Genomic DNA, 26568 nt, shown 5'->3' on the forward strand with positions numbered 1-26568 from the left:
TGGCAATAATCTATTCTAGGGGGTATCAAGGTAAATTTACAACTGAGGCCAAAGTGAGACAAAGGCAGAGGAAGTGCCAAGGACTTGGATACCAGAAAACTGCTTCCAACCCATTTGCCACAAACTATGATTTATCATTCATGGGCACCTTCACAGATGTGCCAGGATTTGTGCTTTATCTGTTCTGATATCTGAAGGAGCATGTGATCACCTATGAAGAGTAACTACCTCCTCAAATGCAGAAATCCTTCCTCTGTCACTAGGATATGTGTGGCTTTTACATTTCCTCCTTTCAGCTCCATCTTGAGAAATGTTCTATTATGTTATTATGTGAAACAGATTATGCCCTGTGTGATCATCTGATAGTAAATTAAAGACACATTGCGATCTGCCATGGTGCGGTGCTTCCTTTCTTAGGAAAGGCTGTAGTTCATGATTTTAATAATCAAATAGTCAGGAACTTCAACTCTAGAAGAATATTATGCACCTGGTCCTCCTTTCTCTCCTTCAACCTCTGCCCCACTGAGCATGAGGATTTTCGAGAGACCTTTTATTTTATTTATTTATTTATTTTTTGACAGGCAGAGTGGACAGTGAGAGAGAGAGACAGAGAGAAAGGTCTTCCTTTTGCCGTTGGTTCACCCTCCAATGGCCGCCGTGGCCACGCACCGTGCTGATCTGAAGGCAGGAGCCAGATGCTTCTCCAGGTCTCCCATGGGGTGCAGGGCCCAAGCACTTGGGCCATCCTCCATTGCACTCCCAGGCCATAGCAGAGAGCTGACCTGGAAGAGGGGCAGCCGGGACAGAATCCGGCGCCCCGACTGGGACTAGAACCCGGTGTGCCGGCGCCGCAAGGTGGAGGATTAGCCTATTGAGCCGCGGCACCGGCCGAGACCTTTTCTTGAGTGCTGTGGTTTGAATGTTTTCTTGAGCATCTCCCAAAGGCCTGTGGTCTAATGGCTTGGTATCAACGTTTGTTTGTTTGCTTGTTTGTTTTTCTATTCCACAATTTCATTCCCAAGGTGTCTGCTATGGCTGAGTCCAGGTCAGGGCCAAAGTGAGGAGTTGGGATTGCAATCCAAGTATTTCAAATTAGTGGCAGAAACCCATTTATTTAAGTCATTACGACTGCCTTCCAGGGTCTGCCTTAATAGGAAGCTGGACTTAGAAGTCATGATCAAGAATCAAATCAAATATTCCCATGTGGGATGTGGACATCTTAATGGGATCTTAACTGCTAGGCTAAATACCTGCTCCCACCAAAATCTCATGTTAAGATATTAAAAGAGTGGAAAATTATTACAGTTAAGGTGTTTGGGGATGGCGACTTTGGAGAGTTATTAGATTGGATTAGGTAGCTGGGGAGGAGCCTGCATGAATAAACTATGGTGGGTTTACAAAGAGAGACAGACACTGGTGCTCCCTCTGACCTTATGATGCTATCCACCACTTCAGTATTCTACTGGAAAGAACACCATCACCAGAGGCTGACCTAATGGATAATCTAAAACTGTGAGCCATAATAAACCTTTTTCTTCATAAGTAGGAATTTCAGTGTGGTTACAGAAAGCTGTCTAACACACTGAGCTTTTACCAAAGCTTTTACCAATAACATGACTGAAGTAGAGGATGTAGTTTCCTGAAGCATCCCACATAGGTATCAAACGCCTAACACAATAAGGAAGACTGTGCAAGGGCTTAAGTGAAAAAACTAGGAGAGCTGAACTCCATCTGAGAACATTAGAGTAGGTGCCATGGAGAAAAAGATGCTTGAACTTGTGTTAAAGTATAAGGAAATTTAAGACTGCAAGAAAAGAAAAACCGTTAGGCAGAAATTTCAAACTTAAAGTTAACTTAAATCAGAAAGGAATTGGGGAGAAGTGTTGAGTGTTGTGGTGCAGCAGGTTATGCCACTTCTCGGGATGCTTGCATCCCATATAAGAGTGTCTAGGATCTAGTCCCACCACCTCTTCCAATCCAGATTCCTGCTAATCCACACCCTGGAAGGCAGCAAATAATAGCCTGTCCTTGGATTCCTGCTACCCATTTTGGGAGACCTGGATGGAGTTCTGGCTACTGGCTTTGGCCTGGCCCAGCTGAAGCTGTTACAGGCATTTGGGGAGTGAACAAGCAGTTGGGCCCTCTCTTTTTATCTCTGTCTCTGTCTGTAACTCTGCCTTTAATAAATAAATAAATTTAAAAAATGGAATGATGGGGTTTCTGGGTAGTTACAAGTCACAGCTTTAGTTAAAGACATGTGAATCTAATTAAAACACAGATACATATGTTTCAAATTTAGCCTGTAGGTTGCCCATTTTCTAGACTTGTACTCCAGATAAAAGAAGAGGACACAATCAACAAACCCCATCCATCACTCAGAGCTTCAATTCCGCTTTCTTACTGCCTTCCTCTTAACATGAGGAGACAATCAAATACCAGAGGAAAACTTATAACTTGAAAGATGAAGACTGAAACACACACACACACATACACACACACACGCACACATGCACACATGCACACACGCAGTGGTCAACTTGGAAGAAACCAAAACTATGAAGAAATATAAAAACATGGAAAGAAAAACTAGCACTAATAGCTTCAGAGAGATAAGGTTAAGATATTTTGCTCTTGAAAGCATGAGCACAATGCAATTATAAGTGAAATGCTTAGAGAACAAAGAACTCTTACCAAAAGTCATAGTCAATATCAGAATAGGGGCTGGAAAATAAAGGTGACAAGAGATCCGGATATCAAACTAAAAATATTAGCTGGGTCTGCCATAACAAAGCACCACGGATTGGTGGGCTTAAATAACAGAAGTTAGTTTTCTCACAGATGTAGAAGCTGGGAGTCTGAAGTCAAGGTGTCCGCAGGGTTGGTAGTTCCTGAGCCTCTCCTGTTGGCCTGTGGGGGTCATCTTCATGTTCACATGGTACTGCCCTGCTACTTGTGTCTGTGGAGTTCAAACATCCTCTTATAAGGAGGCTAGTCTTGTTGGATTAGAGTCCACCCAGACTGCAATTTGACATAATTACTTCCTTAAAGATCCTATCTTCAAAGATAGTTATATTCTGAGGTATTTGGGGTTAGGCCTTTAAAACATGAATTTAGGGACATACGAATCAGCTCATAAAACAGACCAAAAAGACTTCATAATGGAAAGTAGGATTTAAAAGTAAAGAGTGGTATAGGATTGGTGAAGAAGATGCAATGTTCAAAAATTATCAGCTACAGAATCAAAGGATGGGAAAAAGGGGAGGAGAATGTCATTAAGGTGGAAGTTGTTTTTTTTTTGTTTTTGTTTTTTGTTTTTTTTTGTTTGTTTTTTTTTTTTTTTTTAGAACTCCTAACTTAATTTTATTCCATAAGGCTCAAGAAATGGTTCTGGTTTGACATTTGTTTACTCTCATTCATCCCTTAGTTGATATTTGTCAATACTTTGGATATGCACCTGCTAGAAACCATTGTTAAACATTTAGGAAAACAGGCTGACAAACTGATTGTTTCTTTCCCTGAGTGACAAACTGAGCAAGTAACAGAGCTGAGAACAAAAAGTCTTTACCATCTTGAGTTCCCCTGGGATTCAGCTACCTGTCGCTCCCCCACTCGCGGAAGAGCGACACCAGATCCACGCTGTTTTCTTTCCCTGCACCGATGAGCTCTCCGACCGACTCTCTCAGGGGGGCGCAGCCGCGCATGTTGTCTCTCTCCCCCTTTTAAGGGGTTGGGCCAGGAATCAGCTAATTAACGAAACAGCTGTGTAAGATTTGTTTACTCTCTCTCAGCGCCATATGATGGGAGATCAGATGCATAGCGTTAGTCTTAATAGTCTCAGTGGTCTAGTCTAGTCTCGGTAGTCTCAGTACTTATTTCACCATGTTGTGGGAGACAGGACCTGCTCCCCACAGCTACCCAAACAGAGCCTCACTGCATCTGACTTATTCCATGTGCTCTGAGAAAGACCTGAGCTCCTACTTTACTCATCGCTTTGGAAGACTGAAAGAAATGATTTTTATTTAAATACAATGTATAAGAATGCAACTGTACACAAGTTCAAAAATGTTGTGTTGTGCTATTTTTCTTAATTCTGTGAGGATAAAAACTAACTCAGTAATGAGTTTTATTTTTAATACTAAGATCAAATTTTAAACTAAAATCAAGCCAGTCATATTTTGTCAGTTAGTGTAAACAAAGTGTTAATAAACCACATACTGGAAGATACTTGTTCTAAATTTTGGAGAAAAATGGATGAACAAGTGTCTACATCTAAACTAATGCTAAGATGGAAGTTTAATAAAATTTCCCCAGATTAAAGAGCTCAAACTACAAGATTAGAAGGGGCTACGAATAGGCAAGAGAGTGGATGAAAATAGACCCGCATCAAGGCAGGCACTAAAAAAAAAGAAGGCTGTTGCAAAGAGAAGATCTTATAAAACCACAGATAATATATATAAAACATTAGTAATCAGAATACCTTCAAATTTCTCAAAAGCAAAATCAAAAGCTGGAAGACAGTGGAGTAATGCCTTAAAATTTTGGAAAAAAAATTATTCCCCAGTATAAATTCTACATTTTACAGATTGTAAGTCAAATAGAAAGTAGAATAAAAGCATATTTAGAAAAGCAAAGTCTCAAAATTTTATCTTTATGTACTTTTTTTCAGAGCTTCTGGAAGATTTTATTCATCAAAATTAAAAACCAAGCAAAGTAAACTCTAGATAGAGCAATAGTTCTCATCTTTAGCTGCCCATTTTGATCAATTGGAATGTTTAAGAAATATTGATATTTGCATCTCACTTTCAAAAGTTCCTGATCAATTCTGCTAGGATAAGTCTGACGTAAGAATTGTTTTGATGTTTCCTGGTGATTTTTAGGTGAACTCGAATGAAAATGGAGGAAACAAGAACCAGAAAAGGAAACCCTGTGGTGGTAGAAGGATTCTGGTGCAGAAGTTATGCAATGAGAACAGGGAACATCCTGTATAGAAGTGAACAGGCAGGAAAACTCCATGAAAAATCTCTTCAAATAGATGACGTTGGGACAGTATCTACTGCAAAATGTAGACAGGGGCTGTGGTCTGAATAAAGTTTGACTCTGGAAATCATACAGACTTTAAACCTCAAAGTCAAAAGTTAATAGTACTTGGAGGGCAGGAACTTAATCCAATTATTGTATTTCAGACGTGGTACTAGTGGGAGGCTCTTAGGTCATCAGGGCTATGCCCTCAGAAGGTCGTTCTTACAAGACAGTTGGCTAAAAAAGGTGAGTTGGGAACTCTAGCCGCTGGTTGGCCATGTGATCAGTCCTCAGCATACATTTATGTTGCCTTTCTCGGGTCTCTTCACACAGCGGAGCCAATGGGACTTACTCTAAGACTGCGAAACACCAAGACCATGAGTCAAAATAAAGCTCTTTCCTTCATAGGTAGCTTCTTTCAGGCATTTTGTAATGGCGACAAAAAACTGTCTCGTAACAAGCACTTTAGACAATTGGTAGGGAGTTTGGGATGGAGCTGGTGATATATACAAAACAAATTTTATAATAAGAAAATTATTAATTCTGGGGGAAAGTAAGAAGGAGAATAAAAGTTAATCGAGGCTACTACATGCCCAAAAGGGCAGAAAGAGCTTATGTAGCTACTGACTACTGGGGAGGATGGGTAAGGAGGTGTACAGGTATATGATGGTGGGCATGTTTGTAAAAGAGTTAATTCTCTTCCATGTGGGAAAGTCAACTGACAGTGGTTAAAAATAAAATGTTAAAAGTGGCCTATAATGTACTATTTAGAAAGCTAAACATTTTTTAAAGTAGTTGCTCCAGAAGGTGGAAAATAGGTTGGGAGACTAGGGACTTGCTGTTTTTCACAACAAGTCTTGCAAAACTATCTTACTTCCTAAACCAAATACATATTTAACTTGCCTGAAAGGACAATTTTAAAAATACAAAACTCAGATGGACAGAAAAAGGAAAACAACCCAGATTAGATAAACTCTTGAGGAATGACAGATAAAAATGAAGACAGTGAGAAACTAGACCTTGCCTTGATTTAAACATCTTAACTGGGAGATCAACCAGATCTTTCTATAGAAAACATTTTGAGTTGAGGCATCAATATAGAAGACTTATGTTAGGATAAAAGGATCGTAATTTCTTTGAGAGATTAAACTCCTATATTTTCTTTTATGTCAGATAATTATGTCAGAAAGTAGAACTGTCTAAAAAGACCAAATATTCTATGATTTTATTATTTAACTACTTATTCAATAAATATTTATTGACCATCTGCACTGTACTAGATATTTGCTATAATGTAGAAAGATGGTTAATTTCCACCTGGACATCAGTGTAGTGAAGGAATACAATGATTATAAAACAGGGTGATAGGTGCCATGGGAGGGGAAATATAAGGTGTAATGGATATATTATTAAGACTGAAGATAGGGCTGAAAAGAAGGAGCAGATCAAATAATGTTTTATAAACTCTGGTAAGAGCTATACAGGTTTTCAAAAGAAATAGAAATATATTAAGAGTTATACGCAGGGATACTACATACATAATAAATTAGAAGTGATAGGACAGGGGCCAGCGCTGTGGCGCAGTGTTTAACCCTGGCCTGAAGTGCTGGCATCCCATGTGGGTGCCGGTTCGAGACTCAGCTGCTCTACTTTCCAAGCCAGCTATGGCCGGGAAAGCAGTAGAAGATGGTCCAAGTCCCTGGGCTTCTGCCCCCATGTGGGAGACCCGGAGGAAGCTCCTGGCTCCTGGCTTCGGATTGGCCCAGCTCCAGTGGTTGCGGCCATCTGGGGAGTGAACCAACGGATGAAAGACCTCTCTCTCTGTCTCTACCTCTCTCTGTAACTCTGTATTTCAAATAAATAAAATAAATCTTAAAAAAATAGTCTTGACTCTTGATTTAAAAAAATCAATAATGAAAGGTGATTGCAGCAATCAATGTAATATTGGCTTGACCTAAGGAAGAGGCAGTGAAGTGGTGAGATGCAGAAAGATGTAGGACAGAATAGAAGCTAAATTCTATAGAATTTAGCACTTGGTGACTCATCACATATGGAAGTTAAGGGAAAAGGAAGAATTAAAAAGACACCCAGTTATTGCGTGTAATGGTCACAATTAAGGATCATTTATCAAAGATATGAAGAGGGGCAGGTTCCGAGGGAAAAAATCTTTAGCTCAATGAGGACATACTGAGTTTCATATGAAAGTAGACTGGTCAAGATTTATGCTCAAAGATATAATATTGGTGCTCTAGAAAGATAATTGAATAGATTATAGATTAGAATTCGAGATAAAAGTTGAAGGCATGCATGTAAAACAGATTATGAAAGGAGCATAGAGCGTAAAGAAAAATAATTATTGGACAGAGCCATAAAAAGCACCAGTTTTCAAGAATCAGAGTGGCACAAGAAATTAAAAATAGTAGTCAAATAGGCAAGAAGAAAACTAGAATAAACAGGTCCAATTAAGAAGGAAGCACTAATTAATCAGGAAAAAAAGAAGCTAAACAATTAGGGGATAATGAATAGTGCACTTGTGGAGATAAGAACAGTTTCAGATAATGGAAGAGGGATGTCACCTCCTTCAATTCAATGAGAGGGAAGAAAAAAAGGACAGACAGAGGTACTTGGACATATAGTTTTAACTTAGAAGGTAGTACAAATAATTGAGACCAAATATGCTTGATCCTTTCTTTCTTCGAAGTAGGGGGTCAAAGTCAGCTGCTTGGAGTGAGAGTAGAGTAGGTTTAGAGGTCTGAAGAAAGTGAAGGACACCTGTTAAAAACCTACTATGCCTCACAACTTTCTGTCTTGTGTTTCCTTGGTGTTCTCAATTCACACTGTCACTTCCAAAGCACATATCCCTATCCATTACCTTGTTACAAAAATATCTGTCCTTCTCCACAAGCAGGACTAGGGCAGAGGCAGATATGGTTATTCAGGATTTGCTTGAGGGATTTCTTGTCTTAGGTGAATGAAGAGGCTCTGGTAAGTAGAAATCATGTTAGTTTCATTACAGATGGCACATATATCCAAAGCTTAATATTTCTATAAGATATTGAGAGAAATAAATGAGACTATTGCAAGATTATAAGACTCTAAGTCAACATGATTTTGTTGTTTGTTCTGGAAAAGAAAAATTTTGTTTTAGGAAGGAATATTGTAAACTTATAAATGACCAATTAACTGGAGACAATGATCTGCTCACCTGGGCCAAGTCTAGCTTATCAAACTGTTTACCTATCAATAGTTGCTTCAAAGCCCTTGCCTTGCTGTGCCATCAATCCTAAACTACTGTATGTCTCTAACTTTGCTGATTCCCAAGCAGTTCCTCAACTAGAATGACACGCTTTCCCAAACAGAGTCCAGACCCAAACATCCTGTAATTATCCCAGTTCTGATTTCCCCTCAAAGACACTCTTGAGCACTTAGCAAGTTCACATTTTGGGGAAGTTTAAAAACGGAATATTTTTGAGATATAGCAGAAAATACATTATCACAATTTAGAAGATTTCAGAATTTTTTGGCTATACAGTCCCCTGGGACTGGCGTTGTGACACAGCAGGTTAAGCTGCCTATGATGCCAGCATCCAAATCACAGCGCTGTTTCTAGTGCTGGCTGCTCTGCTTCCAATCCAGCTCCCTTCTAATGAATCTGGGAAGACAGTAGAAGATGGCCCAACTGCTTGGGCCCATGCTACCCATGTGGGAGACCTAGATTGAGCCTGGGACCTGGCTTCAGCCTGGCCCAGATTTGGCTGTTGTGGCCATTTGGGGAGGGAACCAGTTGATGGAAGATTTCTCTCCTCCCTCCCTCCCTCCCTCCCTCCCTCCTTCCTTCCTTCCTTCCTTCCTTCCTTTCTTTCTTTCTTTCTTTTTCTTTCTTTCTTTCTTTCTTTCTTTCTTTCTTTCTTTCTTTCTTTCTTTCTTTCTTTCTTTCTTTCTTTCTTTCTTTCTTTCTTTTTTCTTTTCTTTTCTTTTCTTTTCTTTTCTTTTCTTTTCTTTTCTTTTCTTTTCTCTTCTCTTCTCTTCTCTTCTCTTCTCTTCTTTCTTTCTTCTTGCCTTCCCTCCTTCCATCTTTCCTTCCTTCCATTATCTCTTTTTTTCTCTCTCTTCCCTTCCCTTTCATTCTCTCTGTATGGCTCTCTGTTTCACTCATCATTCTGCCTTTTGAATAAATACATAAATAAATCTTTGTAAAATATTTCTCCCAAGAACCAGTTTCAACCATTTTCAATTCTCCAAACTGTGCTCCACTCCTCCCTGATGGATGGCTCATTGTAGCAGTTCCTCTCTTCTAAGCACATCTCCTGTTGCATCCACTGTCCTCTCCATCCTCACTTGCCACAGGAACTCAGTCACAAATATTTACTGATTCTACCTCATAAATACTTGCAGTTCCCAAGTCCATGTGCTCTTTACCATCATCTTGGCTGCACCCTGATTCAGCTCACTTGGACTTGTGCAGTGGTTCTTGACTCCATCAGTGCTTACCAACAGCAATCACAGCACGGTGCCCATGGCACACAGTGTTTATATCACATGCTGATGTCAAAGAATGTTTGCTTGTGGCTGGCAGAAGATACACTGAGATTCTGGCCACCCCAGACTCCTCTGTTGTCCAAAGGCTGATGTGCCTATCAGTGCAGAAGATGTGTCTCTCCTGGTACTCTGGGTATAAAATCTGCACTAAATTCTTCCCAGTATCTTAGCATTTTGAGCACTTAATTATCTTCTTATCACCAATTCTCAGCAGTGTATGTATCTCACACTATGTTTCTAATCATGTCATTGAGTTGGTACAGATTTCTAGCTGATATCTTGAAACACGAATTACTCATGACACAAACTGCAACCTTTGGGGCTCTGTAATCATGCTTCACTTCCATGCACTGTCTTTCAGGACCTCTTCCTGCCACTGCCGCTATCCAGCAGGCGCCTTTGACCCAACCTCAAATTCTATTTGGGAGATGATCCTGGCCTCTGTTCTGTGTTCTTGCATTGCTCTGCCCTTTCTTATGCAATCTCCTCTAGTTAGGACACCCTCTGTCCCACTTTTGGAATGAGCCTGAGGAAACTTGTTAATCCTGTAAAACTCATCTAAATGTCACCTCTTTACTTAAGTCTTCTCAACATGACTGTCTCCATTTTATAGTTTTCTGAAGTACTTGACTAAGTCTGTAGTAAGGTGAAAAAAACCTCATTAACAGTTAACAGAATTCATTCCTCTTAGAGAAGAAATTGCCTTTGCATAGGAAGGGGTCTTGATAATCCCCTAAACAGGTCAGAAATATTTAGCAAAATATCTGGCAATAAAATAAGTGGGAAAATTTCTATGCATAAGAAATAAATAGGAATTTTTAATTGAACAAAGTAAATAAGGAATTGGGGGGGGGAAACAGCTGAGTAACTTGACAGTGTAGCTTAAACATACAGATGAGATATCTGTATTCTGCTTTAGCAGGTTTAGATGACAATGGTGTCTATCCCATGGGTATTTCTAAAGCTCTCAATAAAGTATGCCACACCTTTAAAAGTCCCATGAAAGTAAAAGTCTTTTATTTCATGTATTTCTGAGGGGTATTCTTGATTTAAAAATGGTAGAAATAAAGTTATACTATAAAGGTACAGATGAAAAAACAAGTTGACAGACAGAAAGTCGAGACTGAAGATACTCTTCAGTCTCAGGAAAAAGTTGTGGATTGATGCCCATCTTCTCTAGTTTTCAAAGGACAGCAAAACTTCAGCTGCTCTCTGAGTTTCACCTCAGTTACAGCCATTATCATATCCACGTTAGACTGTAAATGGTTATGGGTGAAGTGGATAGTCTAGGGAGCAAAGTAACATTGAAATATTGCTTACTCTGCTGCAATCATGTATATCAAATGGGCAATGGGACAATTCATATAAGAAAGAGATTTCAGGCAGAAAAATCAATGAGAGTATCTGTTCTCTTTACTTAAGTAGATGTAATTGGTAATACTGTGATTGTTCCTTAATCTTGTGTGGTATATTGCACTGTCTCTTGAGAAATCTTGTATAGGTCTGGTCATTACCATATACCATAAACTTCATGTGGAAATATATCTCTAAGTACTCCTTTTGGCACCAAATGCAAGTTTATACATAAGTGCATGGGTGGTTTTATTCAGGGCAGAAATTATACCTGTTCTAGTACCCATTGTGTCTTTGGATAGTGCTTGGCCCACACTGGAAGTAAAATAAATATTTGTAGAACAAATGAAACATTAATAGTTGTCCAGAACATTTTAAAATAGTTTCTTAAATAATGCATTTCAGCGAGTTAGATATAAAAGAAGTATAATTGTTGGTGACTGTTAAGAAATAGAAAATAGAGAATATACTGACCTACAAGTAAGCTGAAAAATGTAGAAAAGTGGAATTAAAAGACAAATTTATTTTGGTGTGAAAATCTATGCATAGTTTTTTCTATAATATGCATTTTCCACATTTTTTGAAGATGCTTCATTCATGAATTACCAAAAAATTGGTACCAAAACAAATTTATTTTTTTAAAAAATATTTATATACTTATTTGTAATTCAGAGTTACAGAGAGCAAGAGAGAAACAGAGACTGAAATCTTCCATCCACTGGTTCACTCCCCAGATGACTGCATCAGCTGGGGCTGCACCAGGCAGAATCTAGGAGCCAGGAGCTTCCTCTGGGTCTCCTATGTGGGTGGTAGGAGCTCAAGCACTCAGGCTATCCTCTACTGCCTTTCCGGGCCACTTGCAGGGAGCTGGATTGGAAAGGAAGTCAGGACCTGAACTGATGCTACATTGGATGCTGGCATCACAAGTGGCAGCATCAGTAGCTATGCCACAAAGCCGGCTCCCCCAAAACTCATCCTTTAACTTCACATTTCCATAAACATTTTGAAATTCCATTTTATGTAAACTAGTATCTCAGTCCCTTTTTCTTTTTTTGTTGCCAACTAGTGGAAGCATATTTTTCTCAACTCTCTCATGATTTTCCAGCTAATTCACAAATTAATTTCAATATTTGCCAGTGAGTTAAATGTTATCTTACTTTCCATGTTTTTTTTTTTTAATCCTATTCTTTTTGTTGTTTGATGCAAACTAGAAAAGTATATGAAAGTGTGACCTGGATTAGTTTTAGTTTCTTGATATTTTAGTAAACCTACCTTTGGCTACTACTGTTCATTCCCTAAACCAATAGAATCCCAATCTGCCTGCGCTGAGCTGAAATTTATGGTGTTTCGTTAGTTAAACATCTTTCAGTTTCTTTGTAGCGTCAGTTTCCTCTATGAATTGAAAATATGCTTATAGATATCACATACATGAATATTGGGGAATACAGCTTTAAGAGGCATTAAAATTACTTAACTGACTAAAACCTTTTATATTGTGAGCAATTAATGTAATTAAAATACTTGGTTATATCTGATGGCCTCATTTTTTGAATATGGTAGTCATCAGAGTAGAATAAATACATATTGATCAAATATTAGATTACACTTGCCTTCTACATTTTATTTAATTTTTGAAATAATTTTGTATTATATAATTGCCAGCTGCTCTCTTATTGCCCTACATATAGCAGTGATTACCGAATGGTAATTGTATTAGTTTCCTGAGACTGCTGTGATGAATTTCCATGAACTGAATGGCTTAAACAACAGAAAATATTGTCCCTAGATTATGGCGTCCCAAAGCCCAAGATCAAGATGACTCCAAGTTTCTGAGGCTTTTGAGGAAGACTGTTCCATGCCTCTCACTGAGCTGCTTCTGGTGGTTTGCTGACAATCTTTGGCATTCATTGGATCATGGAAATATTGCTTGACTCCATCATCACATGTTGATCTCTTGGTGTGTGTGTCTCCCTCGGCATCCAAATTTCCCTTTTTCTTATAAGAATACCAGTGTGTTGATTTAAGGGTTACCCTAATGACCTCATCTTAACCTGACCAATGTCAGCAAGGAATCTTTTATAAGTTCACATTCATCAGTACTGTGGATTAGAACTTCAATGTATCTTAGGTGTGCACAATTGTAATCATAATAGTGTGTATTACCATGGAATGGTGTAGGGTGAGGTAAACAACGAAAGAAATTTCTCAGGAGTGTTGAGCTGGGTACTGAAGGGCAGAGAATAAGGTCTGATGTAGAGAAAGTGAGCGCTTTACCAGCTAGGACTCAGTCTATTAAACTACCCACAACTGTACCCATAATTCAGCAGAGCTAATAGGACTTCTCTCCAACTCCTTTTTCCATTCTCCTCACTGTATTCCTTAGGTCTTAACATTGTGACTTTAAGTAAATAAAAAATTTATAGCACTGTATCATAATTTTTAAAGACAAACAATAGGGGGCTGGCACTTTGGTGCAGCAGGTTAAAGCCCTGGCCTGCAGCACCTGCAATCCATATGGGCAATGGTTCAAGTCCCAGCTGCTCCATTTCCAATCAAGCTCCCTGATAATGTACCTGGGAAAGCAGTAGAAGACGGCCCAAGTAGATGGGCCACTGCACCTACTTGGGAGACCTGGAAGAAGCTCCTGGCTCCTTGCTTTGGATCAGCTCAGCTCTGGCCACTGCAGTTATTTGGGGGAATGAACCAGAGGATGGAAGACCTCTCTTCTCTCTATCTCTACCTCACTCTATAACTCTATCTTTCAAATAAATAAAATGAATCTTTAAAAAAGACAGGTTATTGAAGAATGAAGCTGTATTGTAAAACTCTAATATCCCAAACTTCTCTTCTGTCACCTATTATGACTCCTGGAATTTAGAGTTAAGGAATTTGGTCTCACCAGTGCCTTCTCAAATGCTCTCTTCTGATCTGGATGATTGTTGCATGAACATACGTGGATCCAGTGGTTCTTGGAGGGGCAGGGATGTTCATTGGGTGAGTCAGCAGAGTCTTGAGGGCATTTAATAAGGTCAGGTTTGTTGGGTCTAAAATGCTTCACCAAGAAGCAAATGGAATCAGTAATAAAGATCCTCCCAATAATGAAAATCCCTGGACTGGGTGGCTTCACTGCTGAATTCTACCAGACATTTAAAAAAGAACTCCAATTTTTCTCAAGCTATTCAAAACAATTGAAAGGGAGGGAATCCTCCCGAACTCCTTCTATGAAGACTGTATCACCTTAATCCCTAAACATGAAAAAGATACAACAGTGAAAGTGAACTTTCAATACAGACCAATATCCCTGATGAGCACAGACACAAAAATCACAAGCAAAAGACTAACCGATTGAATCCAACAACACATCACAAAGATCAGTCACCCAGACCAAATGGGATTTATCCCTGGTATGCAGGGACAGTTCAACAATCACAAATCAATTAATGTGATACATCACATTAACAAACTGAAGAAAAAAACATATAATCATCTAAATGCATGCAGAGAAAACATTTGGTAAAGTACAATACACTTCCATGATGAAAACTTTAAGTAAATTGGGTATAGTAGGAACATTTCTCTACACAATAAAGGCAATTTTTTACAAATCCATTTCTAGTGTCCTATTGAATGAGCAAAAGTTGGAAGGATTGCCAGTGATAGTCAAAACCAGACGAGGAAGTGCTCTCTCACCATTAATATTCAATATAGTGCTGGAAGTTTTAGCCAGAGCTATTAGGTAAGAAAAAGGAATCAAAGGGATACAAATTGGAAAGGAGGAAATCGAACTATCCTTATTTGCAGATGACATGATTCTATATATAAGGGATCCAAAAGACGCCACTAGAGACTACTGAAACTCATAGAAGTGTTTGGCAAAGCGACAGGATATAAAATCAACACACAAAAATCAATAGTATTTGTATACACAGACAATGCCACAACTGAGAAAGAACATCTAAGATCAGTTCCATTCACAACTGCTACAGAAGAAATCAAAACCTTGGAATAAATTTAACCAAGGGTGTCAAAGATCTCTATGACAAAAATCATAAAACATTGAAGATACAAAATAGAAGATACAAAAAAAACGTCCAAGCTAAGGAAAACAATTTACAGATTCAATGTGATACCTATCAAAATACCAAGGACATTCTGGAAAAAAATGATGCTGAAATTCATATGGAAACACAGGAGTGTGTGAATAGTTAACAAAATCTTATACAACAAAAACAAAGCTGGAGTGGCCAGCACTACAGCATGGCAGGTTAAGCATTCAGCTGCGGTGCTGGCATCCCATATTGGCTCTGGTTCCAATCTTGGCTGTTCCACATCCAATCCAGTTCCCTGCTTATGGTCTGGGAAAGCAGTAGAAGATAGCCCAGGTGCTTGGGCCCCTGCACCCACGTGGAAGACACGGAAGAAACTCCTGGCCCCTGGCTTCAGAACGACCCAGCTCTGGCCATTGAGAATATATGGGGAATGAACCAGTGGATGGAAGAGCTCTCTCTCCCTCTGTGTCTCTCTTTGTCTATAACACTGCCTCTGAAACAAATAAGTAAATCTTGAAAACAGAAAAAACAAAGCTGGAGGTATTACAATACCAAATTTCAAGACACACTGCAGGGAAATTGTAATCAAAACAGTTTGGCACTGGTATAAAAGCAGATGGATAGACCAGTGGAACAGAATAGAAACACCCAAAATCAACCCACACATCTACAACCAACTTATCTTTCACAAAGGATCTAAACTCAATACCTGAAGTACAGTCTCTTCAACAAATGGTGCTGGGAAAAACTGGATTTCCACATACAGAAGTATGAAGCAAGACCCTGCCTTACACCTTACACAAAAATCCACTCAAAATGGATCAAAGACCTATATCTATGACCCAATACCATCAAATCATTGCAGAACATCGGAGAAACCCCGCAGGATGTAACCATAAGCAAAGAGTTCTTGGAAAAGACCAAAAAGGCACAAGAAATCAATGCCAAAAGTGACAAATGGGATTAAATCAAATTGAGAAGCTTCTGCACTACAAAAGAAAGACTCAGGAATGTGAAGAGGAAGCTCACGGAATAGGAGAAATTGTTTGCAAACTATGCAACTGATAAAGGATTCATAACCAGAATATATAAAGAGATCAAGAAACTAAACAATAGCAAAACAAACAACCCAGTTAAGAAATGGGCAAAGGACTTAAATAGGAATTTTTTGAAACAGGAAATCCAAATGACCAACAGACACATGAAAAAATGTTCAGGACCACTAGCCATAAGCGAAATGCAAATGAAAGCCACAATGAGGTTTCACTTCACCCCAGTTAGAAGGGCTTTCATGAAGAAATCAACAAACAATAAATGCTGGTGAGGACATGGGGAAAAAATACCCTAATCCTCTTGGTGGGAATGTAAACTGGTAAAGCCAGTATGGAATACAGTATGGAGCTACCTCAGAAATCTGAATATAGACCTACCATATGACCCAGCCATCCCACTCTTGGGAATTTACCCAAGAGAAATGAAACCAGTATACAAAAGAGTTATCTGTATCCCCAGCTCAGTTCACAATAGCTAAGATATGGAATCAACCCAAATGCCCATCAACAGAATACTGGATAAAGAAATTATGGTATGTACACCTTGTAATACTACATGGCAATAAAAATGATCTTGTCATTTGCAACAAAATGAATGAAACTGGAAATCATAACATTTAGTGAAATAAGCCAGTCCCAAAAGGACAAATACCATATGTTCTCCCTGATCTATGATAGCTAACAGAACACCTAAAAAGTAATCTATAGAATTAAGATTATTTTTTGACAGGCAGAGTGGACAGTGAGAGAGAAAGAGACAGAGAGAAAGGTCTCTGTTGGTTCACCTTCCAATGGCTGCTGCGGCCAGCGCACCATGCTGATCCGAAGCCAGGAGCCAGGTGCTTCCTCCTGATCTCCCATGCGGGTGCAGGGCCCAAGCACTTGGGCCATCCTCCACTGCACTTCTGGGACACAGCAGAGAGCTGGACAGGAAGAGGGACAACTGGGACAGAATCCGGTGCCCCGACCAGGACTAGAACCCGGTGTGCTGGTGCCGCAAGGTGGAGGATTAGCCTATTGAGCCGTGGCGCCGGCCCTATAGGATTAAGATTGACACTTTGAAATGCAATGACTCTGAACAGCCCTTATCTTGACTTTTAAGGAAAGGGTTTTTTTCATTTTATTTGTTGTGTATGAAGTTAATTAAAAATAGGTCTTAGAAATAAGTATGGCAATAGGAGAGGGAGGAGAAAGAGGGGTGGGATTGTGGGTGGGAGGGTGGGTATGGTGGGAAGAATCACTAAGTTCCTAGAGCAGTATTTATGAAATACAATAAGTTTGTATACCCTAAATAAAAGTCTTATGGGAAAAATAAAATAAAATAAAATGCTTTGCATCATTCTCCTAATATTTATTAAGCTTCTGCTCTGCCAGGCATTGTGGTTGGTACAGTGTTTGCCTTTGAAAAGCTTGCTTTATCCTTGCATGGGAAGCCTGTGCTTTTGTGTAGGGGGAGGGGACACCAGGGTCACTTTTCTGTACATGACAACTGGGTGACTTCAGGGGAACTGAAGAAAGAATGCTACTAAAGCTATGAGACAGGTGCAGAAGGTTCCTAGGACCCCTTCCACTTACGTCTTATCATTGGTTTTTATGGATACAGAGAGAAAAAAATAAATTCTACTTCTTAAATGGTGTTTGTTGTGATAAAAGAATGATTTTTTATTTTTTAAATAATTTAAAAAATCTATTATTGAGAATATACCTTGGAAACCAGCATTGTGGCACAGTGGATTATGCTGCTGCTTTTCATGCATCCAACCCACATCAGAGCACTGGTTTGAGTCTCTGCTGATGCACATGGAAAGGCAGTAGATGATAGCTCAAGAACTTCGGTCCCTACCATGCATGTGGGAGTCCAGGTTGAATTTCCTGGCTCCTGACTGTGACCTGATCTGGTCCTGGATGTTGTGGCCATTTGAAGAATGAACCAGTGAGTGGAAGATCTCTCCCTCTCTCTCTCTCTGTGACTCTCTCTGTTGAATAAATAAGTAAATGAATCTTTTAAAAATGGAGAAAAGAATCCAAAATGCAGATCACATTGAAAAATTATTAGGGAAGTTTGTAAAATATCACATGAAGGCAGCCACATTGCCTACCAGGTACAAGAAGCCATGTCCTGTTAAGGGAATTCAGAAAGAACTTTGATTTCAGGCACTATGTGCCTAGTCCAATGATTAGAAATAAAGAAAGCATGGGCTCCCCTTAGGCTTTCATTCTTACTGTTTGCAGTAACAAACCATGCCTCTTAGTCTTGCTAAGACTTTACAAGTGCTTCAGTAAAATGCATTGTTGGGGGCCGATGCCATGGCGCAGTAGGTTAATCCTCCGCCTGTGGTGCCGGCATCCCATATGGGTGCCGTTTCTAGTCCTGGCTCCTCCTCTTCCAATCCAGTTCTCTGCTGTGGCCTGGGAAAGCAGTAGAAGATGGCACAAGTTCTTGAGCCCCTGCACCCACATGGGAGACCAGGAAGAGTCACCTGGCTCCTGGCTTCGGATCTGCTCAGCTCTGGTCGTTGTGGCCACCTGGGGAGTGAACCAATGGATGGAAGACCTTTCTCTCTGCCTCTCCCTCTCACTATCTGTAACTCTCTCTCTCAAATAAATTCATAAAATCTTTTAAAAAAAGACAATAAATGCATTGTTGGAGCTGCATTCTGATTCTAAAGCCACCCAGTTCAAGGTCTCCCATCTGAGGAGAAATCAAAGCATGGAGAGGTTAAACCACTTGCTCAAGATCATAGCATTATTCTGGAGAGGATGCCTTACTTCCAATCCTGCTAGCTTTCCTTTGGGAGTTAATAAGAAGCAGTCGTAAGATCATTTAGATTTTTTTTTTTTCAACAGTCAATTTCTGTCTACTTATATTTTCTTACTCTCTCAAGGTAAATGCTGGTGTTGAGACCCTTGGTGATTCGAGCTTGAATTGTTTGAAGTGGAATTCGTTACCTTGTAAAACTTCTACTCTTTCCCATTGCAGGGTCCTTCTTCTGTAAATAGTTAGCTTGACATGATTTATTGGTCTATACCTCAGCCATTCCTCTAGCTATTCTTACTATTTAATTTCAGATTTTATTAACTACCAGGTGCTAAGCATCTGGACTCCTCATTTGGGTTCATTCTAATTTTGGGGTTCCTCTTTTATTAGCCTCTGTTTTGTATAGACTATCTGAATGGCTTGGCTTAGTTCCAAATTACAAAATAGGTTTGTAATTAGTTAGATGCTTGCCAAATCCAGTTGATTTCAGAATGAGTCATGGTTTTTCACTGTTTTCACTAATTTTTAATACTGGGCTTACATGACAACTGTATTTGTAATCTTGGATTAAAAAGAAAAAATAGTTATCTTGATGTTCAAGACTGGGAATGTCAAGTAATTCTAAGTTTGTTCTTCATGGTTCATAAGCCACAGGCATTCAAACAAAGGGATTATTATGTTAGCTTTGCATTTCTTAATAAAGCTGATTTCTTGCAGGCATTTGTTGGATAAATACCTGGTTTTATTAGTGTCAAGAAAGAAGAAGTCTCTATCTTTCCTCTGAAGATCCAAGAGATAAACTTTTTAGCTACCATGTCAACTGGTAGTGATGGACATTCTGGAAGTCTATATGGCAATGCATGTGATTTTATGTTGACAGTTATATAGCACATCAGTAAGCCTATTAAAAGGATTTTTTTTGGTTGCCAAAATCTTCCTCAGTTCAGATTAACTGCACTCAACCTAAGATGACCTGGAATCCTAAGAACCTAACTTGCCTGGCTGGGCTGAGTCCAGGTTTACCAGCCATGATTTTCCTGCTTTTTGCTCAAGGTCAGTCAGAAGATCCCTGGATGAAAGTGCTTTTGAAGAAGTGCTGTTCTTTCCACAAATCCCTCAGTAGTATCTCCAGCTGGATCACAGATCCACATTTCAGCAACAATTCTCTCTGGGAAGTTCATGGATGGCAGTCTGGAATACTCACCGAGCAACTTGTCTAAACTTTTATAGGAGAGGTTCGATCTACTAAATTTCTTATGACAAGGGACCATTTATTCTATTAATTCTTATTAGAATTAATAAGTTCAAGGTGTCTACTTCCATTTTCTAGCAGCTTAACTGTACCATATAATGTTTACACATAAAATCAAATTCTGTTTTAGATAGTTAAACCGTTTAAAACATATCCAACTTCCTCCTCCCACAGTCATGTTCTGGGAGTACCTAAGAGCTCTCAAGGGTGTTGACTCCCATCACTTGAATAACTGGGACCTCCTCATCATGTCAGGCTACCTTTTCTGCCATCCTTATTCCAACTCCTTTTTTGTGAGTGAGTGCCATGGCATGTGCCTTCATTAATTTTAAGGATATAATGTTACCATAAGGATGATTAAGACACTGCATTGAATATCGGAGTGCCTGAGTCCCAGCTCCACTTCCACTTCCAGCTTTCTGCTAATGCACACCCTGGGAGTTCGTAGGTGATGACTCAAGAACCTGGGCCCTTGCCACCCATCTGAGAGCCCTGGAGTTTCAGGCTCCTGGCTTCAGCCTGGCTCCACTTCAGCTGTTACAGACGTTTGGGGAGTCAATCAGTGGATGGAAAAAAAAATCTTCCTGTGTATGTCTCTCTGCCTTTCAAATAAGCAAATAAAAAAAGTAAAGACTTCAAAAAGTTTATAGAAGTGAAATTGAAAATAAATTTGTCTTTTAAAAATGTTTTAACATATGTTCCACTTTGTAGGAGCTCTGCATAGTGAAATACACTTAACTCTGCAAAAAATCCATTTTGTGTGACTATTAAGATTGGTTCTTTGGAGGATCAGTGTCTTACTGGGTCCTTGTGGTACAATTTGAAGATCAGTGAAATATTTTATACTGGATGAAAGTTATTGAAACCAAAATATGAAAGCTTTTATATAGTTAGACACACACTGTATTTCACATAGATTTTGAGCACATTTCAAAATGTTTAATGTAAAGTAGGGTGAAGCTTCTAAAAGTAAGAATCTATCAGGTCTCCTAAGCTTTTTTTTTAATGTTTTATTTTTTACTTATTTGAAAGGCAGGGTTACAGAGAGGCAGAGGCAGAGAGAGGGAGAGAGGTCTTCCATCCGCTGGTTCACTCCTCAAATGGCTGGAGTTGTGTTGATCTGAAGCCAGGAGCCAGGAGTTTGTTCTGGGTCTCCCACGAAGCTACATGGGGCCAAGCACCTGGGCCATCTTCCAGTGCTTTCCCAGGCCATAGCAGAGAGCTGGATTGGAAATGGAGCAGCCGGGACTCGAACCAATGCCCTTCTGGAATGCTGGCACTCCAGGTGGCAGCTTTGCCTGTTACGTCACAGTGCTGGCCCCAGGCCTCATAAGCTTTTGAAGCACCCTGATTTCTAGGCATGTGGACATCACTGAAGACACACAGTTTGAAATTGGAAATCCATTAAATATTAGATGTGGCAGACACCTCAGAAGTCATCCGGTGAGCTCCCTTCTCCAGCATTTGGTGATCTGCCGGCTTATTTACTCCAAGGTGAGGAAATGGGGCCAGGGAGGAACATTGCCTGCCTGAGAGCATGGCCTCCTGCTTCCTGGTTGGCTCTCTGTGAAAGGGGCTCGTCATGATACACAATAGTTCATGGGTGTATCTTGGAAAGGCCCACTCAATTCTCCATTGGAGCTTAAGTTTTACATAATTTTTTCAGCAAGAATTTTAAATAACGTGAGAAAAATAAATTTTGATCTGTAGCTCTCATAAAATTAGGGCCGGTGTTACAGAATGAGGACTGTTGTGGATCTTGCTCACTCTGACCTTTATTACAGACTACACTTCAGGACACACAAAGTTGCAGAGACTCAGGAATTTAAGGGACAATGAATTATAATTGATATGTTTTGGGATGCTGCATACCAGAACAGTCGCAATGCCTGTGTGGAAGAGTTGGCAATTACTCATGAATATTCATGAGACGTCCTGCATTTTGGCCTTGCATGTGCCTAGCTTTGATCAAGGAAATGTGGGTGCTCCCCAGTCTTCCTTTCTGGCCCCAAACATGTGGTCGGAGGTAAAGAATTCCAAGGTGATAAAAATACTAGAAGCCAAGGTAGTAGATTCAGAGGTTGGAAAAGAAGCATCCAGGAAACTTGCCGGGCCTGCATCAGATTTTGAGGAAGAATAAAACTTTTACTCTGTTCTCAAATTGTGGGAGTGTTTGTTGCAACAGTTGGTATTAATTATCCTGACAAATTTATAACTGCTTTCTAAATGTTATTTACTTATTAATTTTAGTATGTGAGAACTGGCCACAGAAGACATCATCAGGAAATTTATTTTTACATAATTACCTTTTGTCATGTTGAATTCTGAGCGGTGCTGATTTTCAAATGGTCATATAGGGTGTAATGTATAATATTTGAAGTTTACTTCCAAAGTTTTTCTTTCCAGTAGATACTTGTCCCACATCAACTGCTCATGATTCTCTGGTCAAATATATTTTTAAAATTTTTATTAATACAAAGAGAACAAATTTCATAGGTACAATTCTTAGAGGATAATCATACTTCTCTCCTTCCCTCCCTTCTTCCTTCCTTCCCTTCTTTTTTACCACCAAATTTTGCAAAAACATGATTACAATCACTCTATAATCACAGGGTTAATGTACCATTCACCATAATATTCAACACATAGAAAGTAGAACAACCACAGTTCCACAGGAGTGTAAACAAGGGTCAAGAACCACAACCAAATCACAAGATATCTGTTTCATCCCTATACATCATTTGTCTTCAATAAGCCAGTCCCAGAAAGACAAATATCATATGTTTTCTCTGATATGTAGTCATATTTTTAAACCTTTGCTCCTTCCTTCTGGAGACTGATAGCTTTGTACTGGCTACTTGTGTTTGTTAGCAGACTAAAATGCTGTAACACAGAATATGCCCCACTCCCACAAAAACCAAAAGCAGCAACTCAGACTCAAACAGGGGTGAGATGGGCCAGGGGCACAGGGGCTTTCTTGCCCCTTTACCATCAAACTTGAAGCAAGTTCATCAGCATGCCAGTTGTAAGTTCCTACCTGCTTCACGGAGTGCAAGTAATATGCTTCCTAAAGGATGTGACACAGAGCTGTGTATACAGCTTCTTTTCAGATTCTCTTGGGTAAACCACAGTCCACTCCTGGCTGGAAAGTGTGGTCTACTCAGATGGCCATGTGCGCAGACAAAACTCAGGATTCTGTTACAAAAGGAAGAAAAGAAGAATGGACATTGGGGTACCACTGACAGTTTTCACCCAGTGAATTTCATTGGCATCTTTTGGGCACATGTCAGTATTGTTGTATCCTATCCTATCCTATCTTATCCTATCCTATCCTATTTACTTTCAGTGAGTAGCATTGACATCTCCTAAAATAATTGTCAATACCTTCAGTATGAGGTAGTCATCTATGTTTTTTCCATTACTAAGGAACTAATCATGGATAATATGCTTGCTTGTGAAATTTTTTAAAGTGCCATTCAATCACCTCCACTCTGTTTACGCTTAGATTTAGACAGGCTTGCAAGCAGAGGACTAGCCAAAATAGTTAACACTAGTCAATCATATTGGGTGTCAGTTGTAAGCACATTGCATACCCATGTAGGCATGTACCAGCTGAGTGTCTTGCCTATCTAGAAGGGAGAGCATACCTGGCAGGGATTTTAGAGTGAAGTGGGAAGTAATTTCTCCTAAGGGAGGTGAGAAGTTTGTTTGCAAGAGTTGTCGGGGGGTTAAAGGGAAGAGGATAAGCATTTGGAGAAATTGTTACGATGTCCCTTGGAAGGCCTACATCACCTGTAGGAGTGCCTGGGTTCAGATCCTGACTACACACCTGATTCTAGCTTCATACTATTGCTCTGGGAGGCAACACTCTGGGAGGCAACACTCCACATGGGAGCCTGGAGTGAGTTCCTAGCTCTTGGCTTTGATCAGGAGCATTGTTGTTATGGGCATTTGAACCAGGGAATGGGAGCACTGCACACACACACACACTCACTCACTCTCTCTCTCTAACTCACAAATAAAAGGAATGAATAAATAAACACAGTTTTGAAAAATACTTTCAATGGTTTTATTGAGTGAAGGAAGATTGTGTTAAGATCCATGCAATGTCTGCCTGTCACTCAGAAAGTCATAGTAAGTTCACATTTGAGTTCTAGGTCAAGGGATTTTCAATAACAAGACAAATAAACATGATATATAGAGATACATTTCTCCTCCCCCATAAAAATCTCTGTGGAATGTAGGAATGCAAGAGTTCAATAACAGAGTAGTTGATGCAATGGAAAGATTCTATGCTGGAATCTTTGGCAGTAATGAGAGACACAGCCCTTGGGTCAGATGACAATGCCCTCAATGTCTGGCACCAGCATGTTCAGAGTTGTATCACTAGGGACAGGTAACAGAGGCTGTCTCTTTAGTGGGGCTAGAGGCACTAACACCCTCTGTGGGTTGGCCCTGCAGGAGTTACAGAAATACTCAGGAAGGTATTGAGCGGTCCTCCATGCTCCTACATTGAGGTTAGAGGTTTGTACAGAGGCTGTTCAATGGCATCTATGGCAACACTTTCTCTGCTATCTCTCCCTGCCTCTTCTACCTTCTATTGCTTATTTTATAAATAAGGACCTCACAGTTAACATTCTTAATCTATTTCATCTAGTGCTGAAGGCCTTCTTTGTTGGGGCACCAAGCCAGTAACCTTTGCTACCCCTTTACCCCTGAACTGTCATTGATCTGCCACGATTCCCAGAAGAGGGAAGAGTCCAGGGTAACATTCTTTTTATTCAGCAATAGATAACCCTGGGGATGAAGTCAAATGGGCCTCTTCATTAAAATATCCTTTAATGAAGGATATCATTTAATTCAACTTCCTCCCCCATACCCCTTTTTCTGGTGCTCCCCTGGCCTCACTTTGAGTACCGTTTACTAATTGCATGACAGAATGAGAACCACACTATTATGCAAGTCTCCCTGTTCCAGCTTTCTGTCAATAGCAAGCAAATGAATTTTCTATTTTAGTGTTGCTCTGCTTATCATTAATCTTGCCTCTTAACATTTTTAATCTGGCAATATATTTTCCCAGAGGAAAAGATGTAAGTCATTTTATAAAAGAAACGGTTTGTAGGTTGGTTTAGTTGGAATATATTTAAACTATTTTAACAGGTATATTTTGTGGTTGAAGGATTAAGGATGATGACTTAAACTCAATAAGCAGAAAAAACCTTGTGAGTGCTACGAGGTCCTGGGTGCTGTATCAAGCCTTGGAAAACACACTGCTAAAGAGTTGTGATCTCTGCTCTTCATTGTTTATTAGACCTTTGGTTTCAGGTTAGCATAACCCTCGTATTAGAAAATCAAGCTTTGAAATTTCAAATGCAGTTCTAAAATTAAACCTTTTTGGATTAGAATTCTAAACCCCCATGACTTGGTCCCAAACTATCTTGAAAAGTGAATTTTCTTCTGATTTGTTTGAAACAAGACAACTGGCTCTTTAAAGAACTGTTACAACACCTAGTAAATTCTCATTATACAATTTTTCCTTGGCAAAATATGTTTTTCTTTAAAATTGCTTCAATGAAACATCTTCCATAAGCTTTTGCAAATATGCACAAATGGATGTAATCTTGAGCTTCTTCATCACTTCATCATGAAGTCCTGTATCATATTCTAGTTATCCTGTACTGTGAGGGGTGCTTCAAAAAGTTCATAAAAATGTCCATCTTATTAAAACTATGCATGGATTTCAAATATCCTCTGTAGCTCAAGAAACCTATCTTTTAATTCAGTTTTTCTACAAACGTTCTGAATTATCCTTAGAAGACAATACTGGCTGCTATCAAAAAAAATGGCATAGGTTGAGTGGCATATAAACAACAAAATTTCTCAGTTCTGGAGAAGTGGAAGTTCATGATCATAGCTTCAGCAGATACACCATCTGGTGAGGGCCAGCTTCCTGCTTCATCACTGTCTACCTTCTCACTGTATCCTCTCGCATTGCAGGAGTGAGATATCTCTCTGTGTGTCTTTCATGAGGGCACTAATCTCAGTCAAGGGAGCTCTTCCATCATGAGTTAATCACCTCTCAAAATCCCCACCTCCTAACACAATTTCATTAGGGATTAAGTTTCAATATATGACACAAACATTCAGTCTGTATCATTGGCTTAGGTCAACCCACTCAAGTTAGCATCAATGCACACATGACCATTGTGTAGACTAGAAATAAGCACCCCTTCCTCAAGATACTTTCATCTGTTGGGAAACTGTAAACTATTGATTGTGTTAGAATATGAAAATAGCTAGCTTTGTGGGAAAAGTTACAAATAAGCAAATCTACTTGTCTAAGTCGCATACAAGTTCCCTAGATTGTGTATTTTATGGTGGTCCTGGTTTCACTTCCAAAACAACGAATTGTCTTTGATGTATTGGTAATTGCTGAACACTGATTCTCCGGGAAAAGTCAACCAACCCTCCCTGATTTTCAGTGTCGGCTGATTTCAAGCTATTAATACGACATCAGCTAGCTCACAAAATTCCTGCACATTTAAC

General features: G+C 39.5%; 1 protein-coding gene across 11 annotated transcripts in view; it reads right to left on the reverse strand.

Annotated features, from left to right (window-relative positions):
• MME (membrane metalloendopeptidase) overlaps positions 1–26568 on the reverse strand; it is a 157629-nt gene that overhangs the window by 20467 nt on the left and 110594 nt on the right. For 6 of the 11 annotated variants that reach the window (XM_089330254.1, XM_089330249.1, XM_089330256.1 and 3 more), the window contains 3 exons: positions 23060–23217; positions 22329–22463; positions 21018–22136 (listed from right to left, as the gene is read on the reverse strand). In XM_089330254.1, coding sequence (XP_089186380.1) covers positions 22372–22463; positions 23060–23217 — 250 coding nt within the window. In that variant the 3' untranslated portion in view covers positions 21018–22136; positions 22329–22371. Of the gene's footprint in view, positions 1–21017; positions 22137–22328; positions 22464–23059; positions 23218–26568 lie in introns of those variants that run through there. The other 5 variants (XM_089330255.1, XM_089330252.1, XM_089330247.1 and 2 more) reach the window with 1 other exon arrangement.

Source organism: Oryctolagus cuniculus, chromosome 4 (genome assembly GCF_051225735.1).
Source record: "Oryctolagus cuniculus isolate XC-2025 breed Fujian yellow rabbit chromosome 4, ASM5122573v1, whole genome shotgun sequence".
NCBI lineage: Eukaryota > Metazoa > Chordata > Mammalia > Lagomorpha > Leporidae > Oryctolagus > Oryctolagus cuniculus.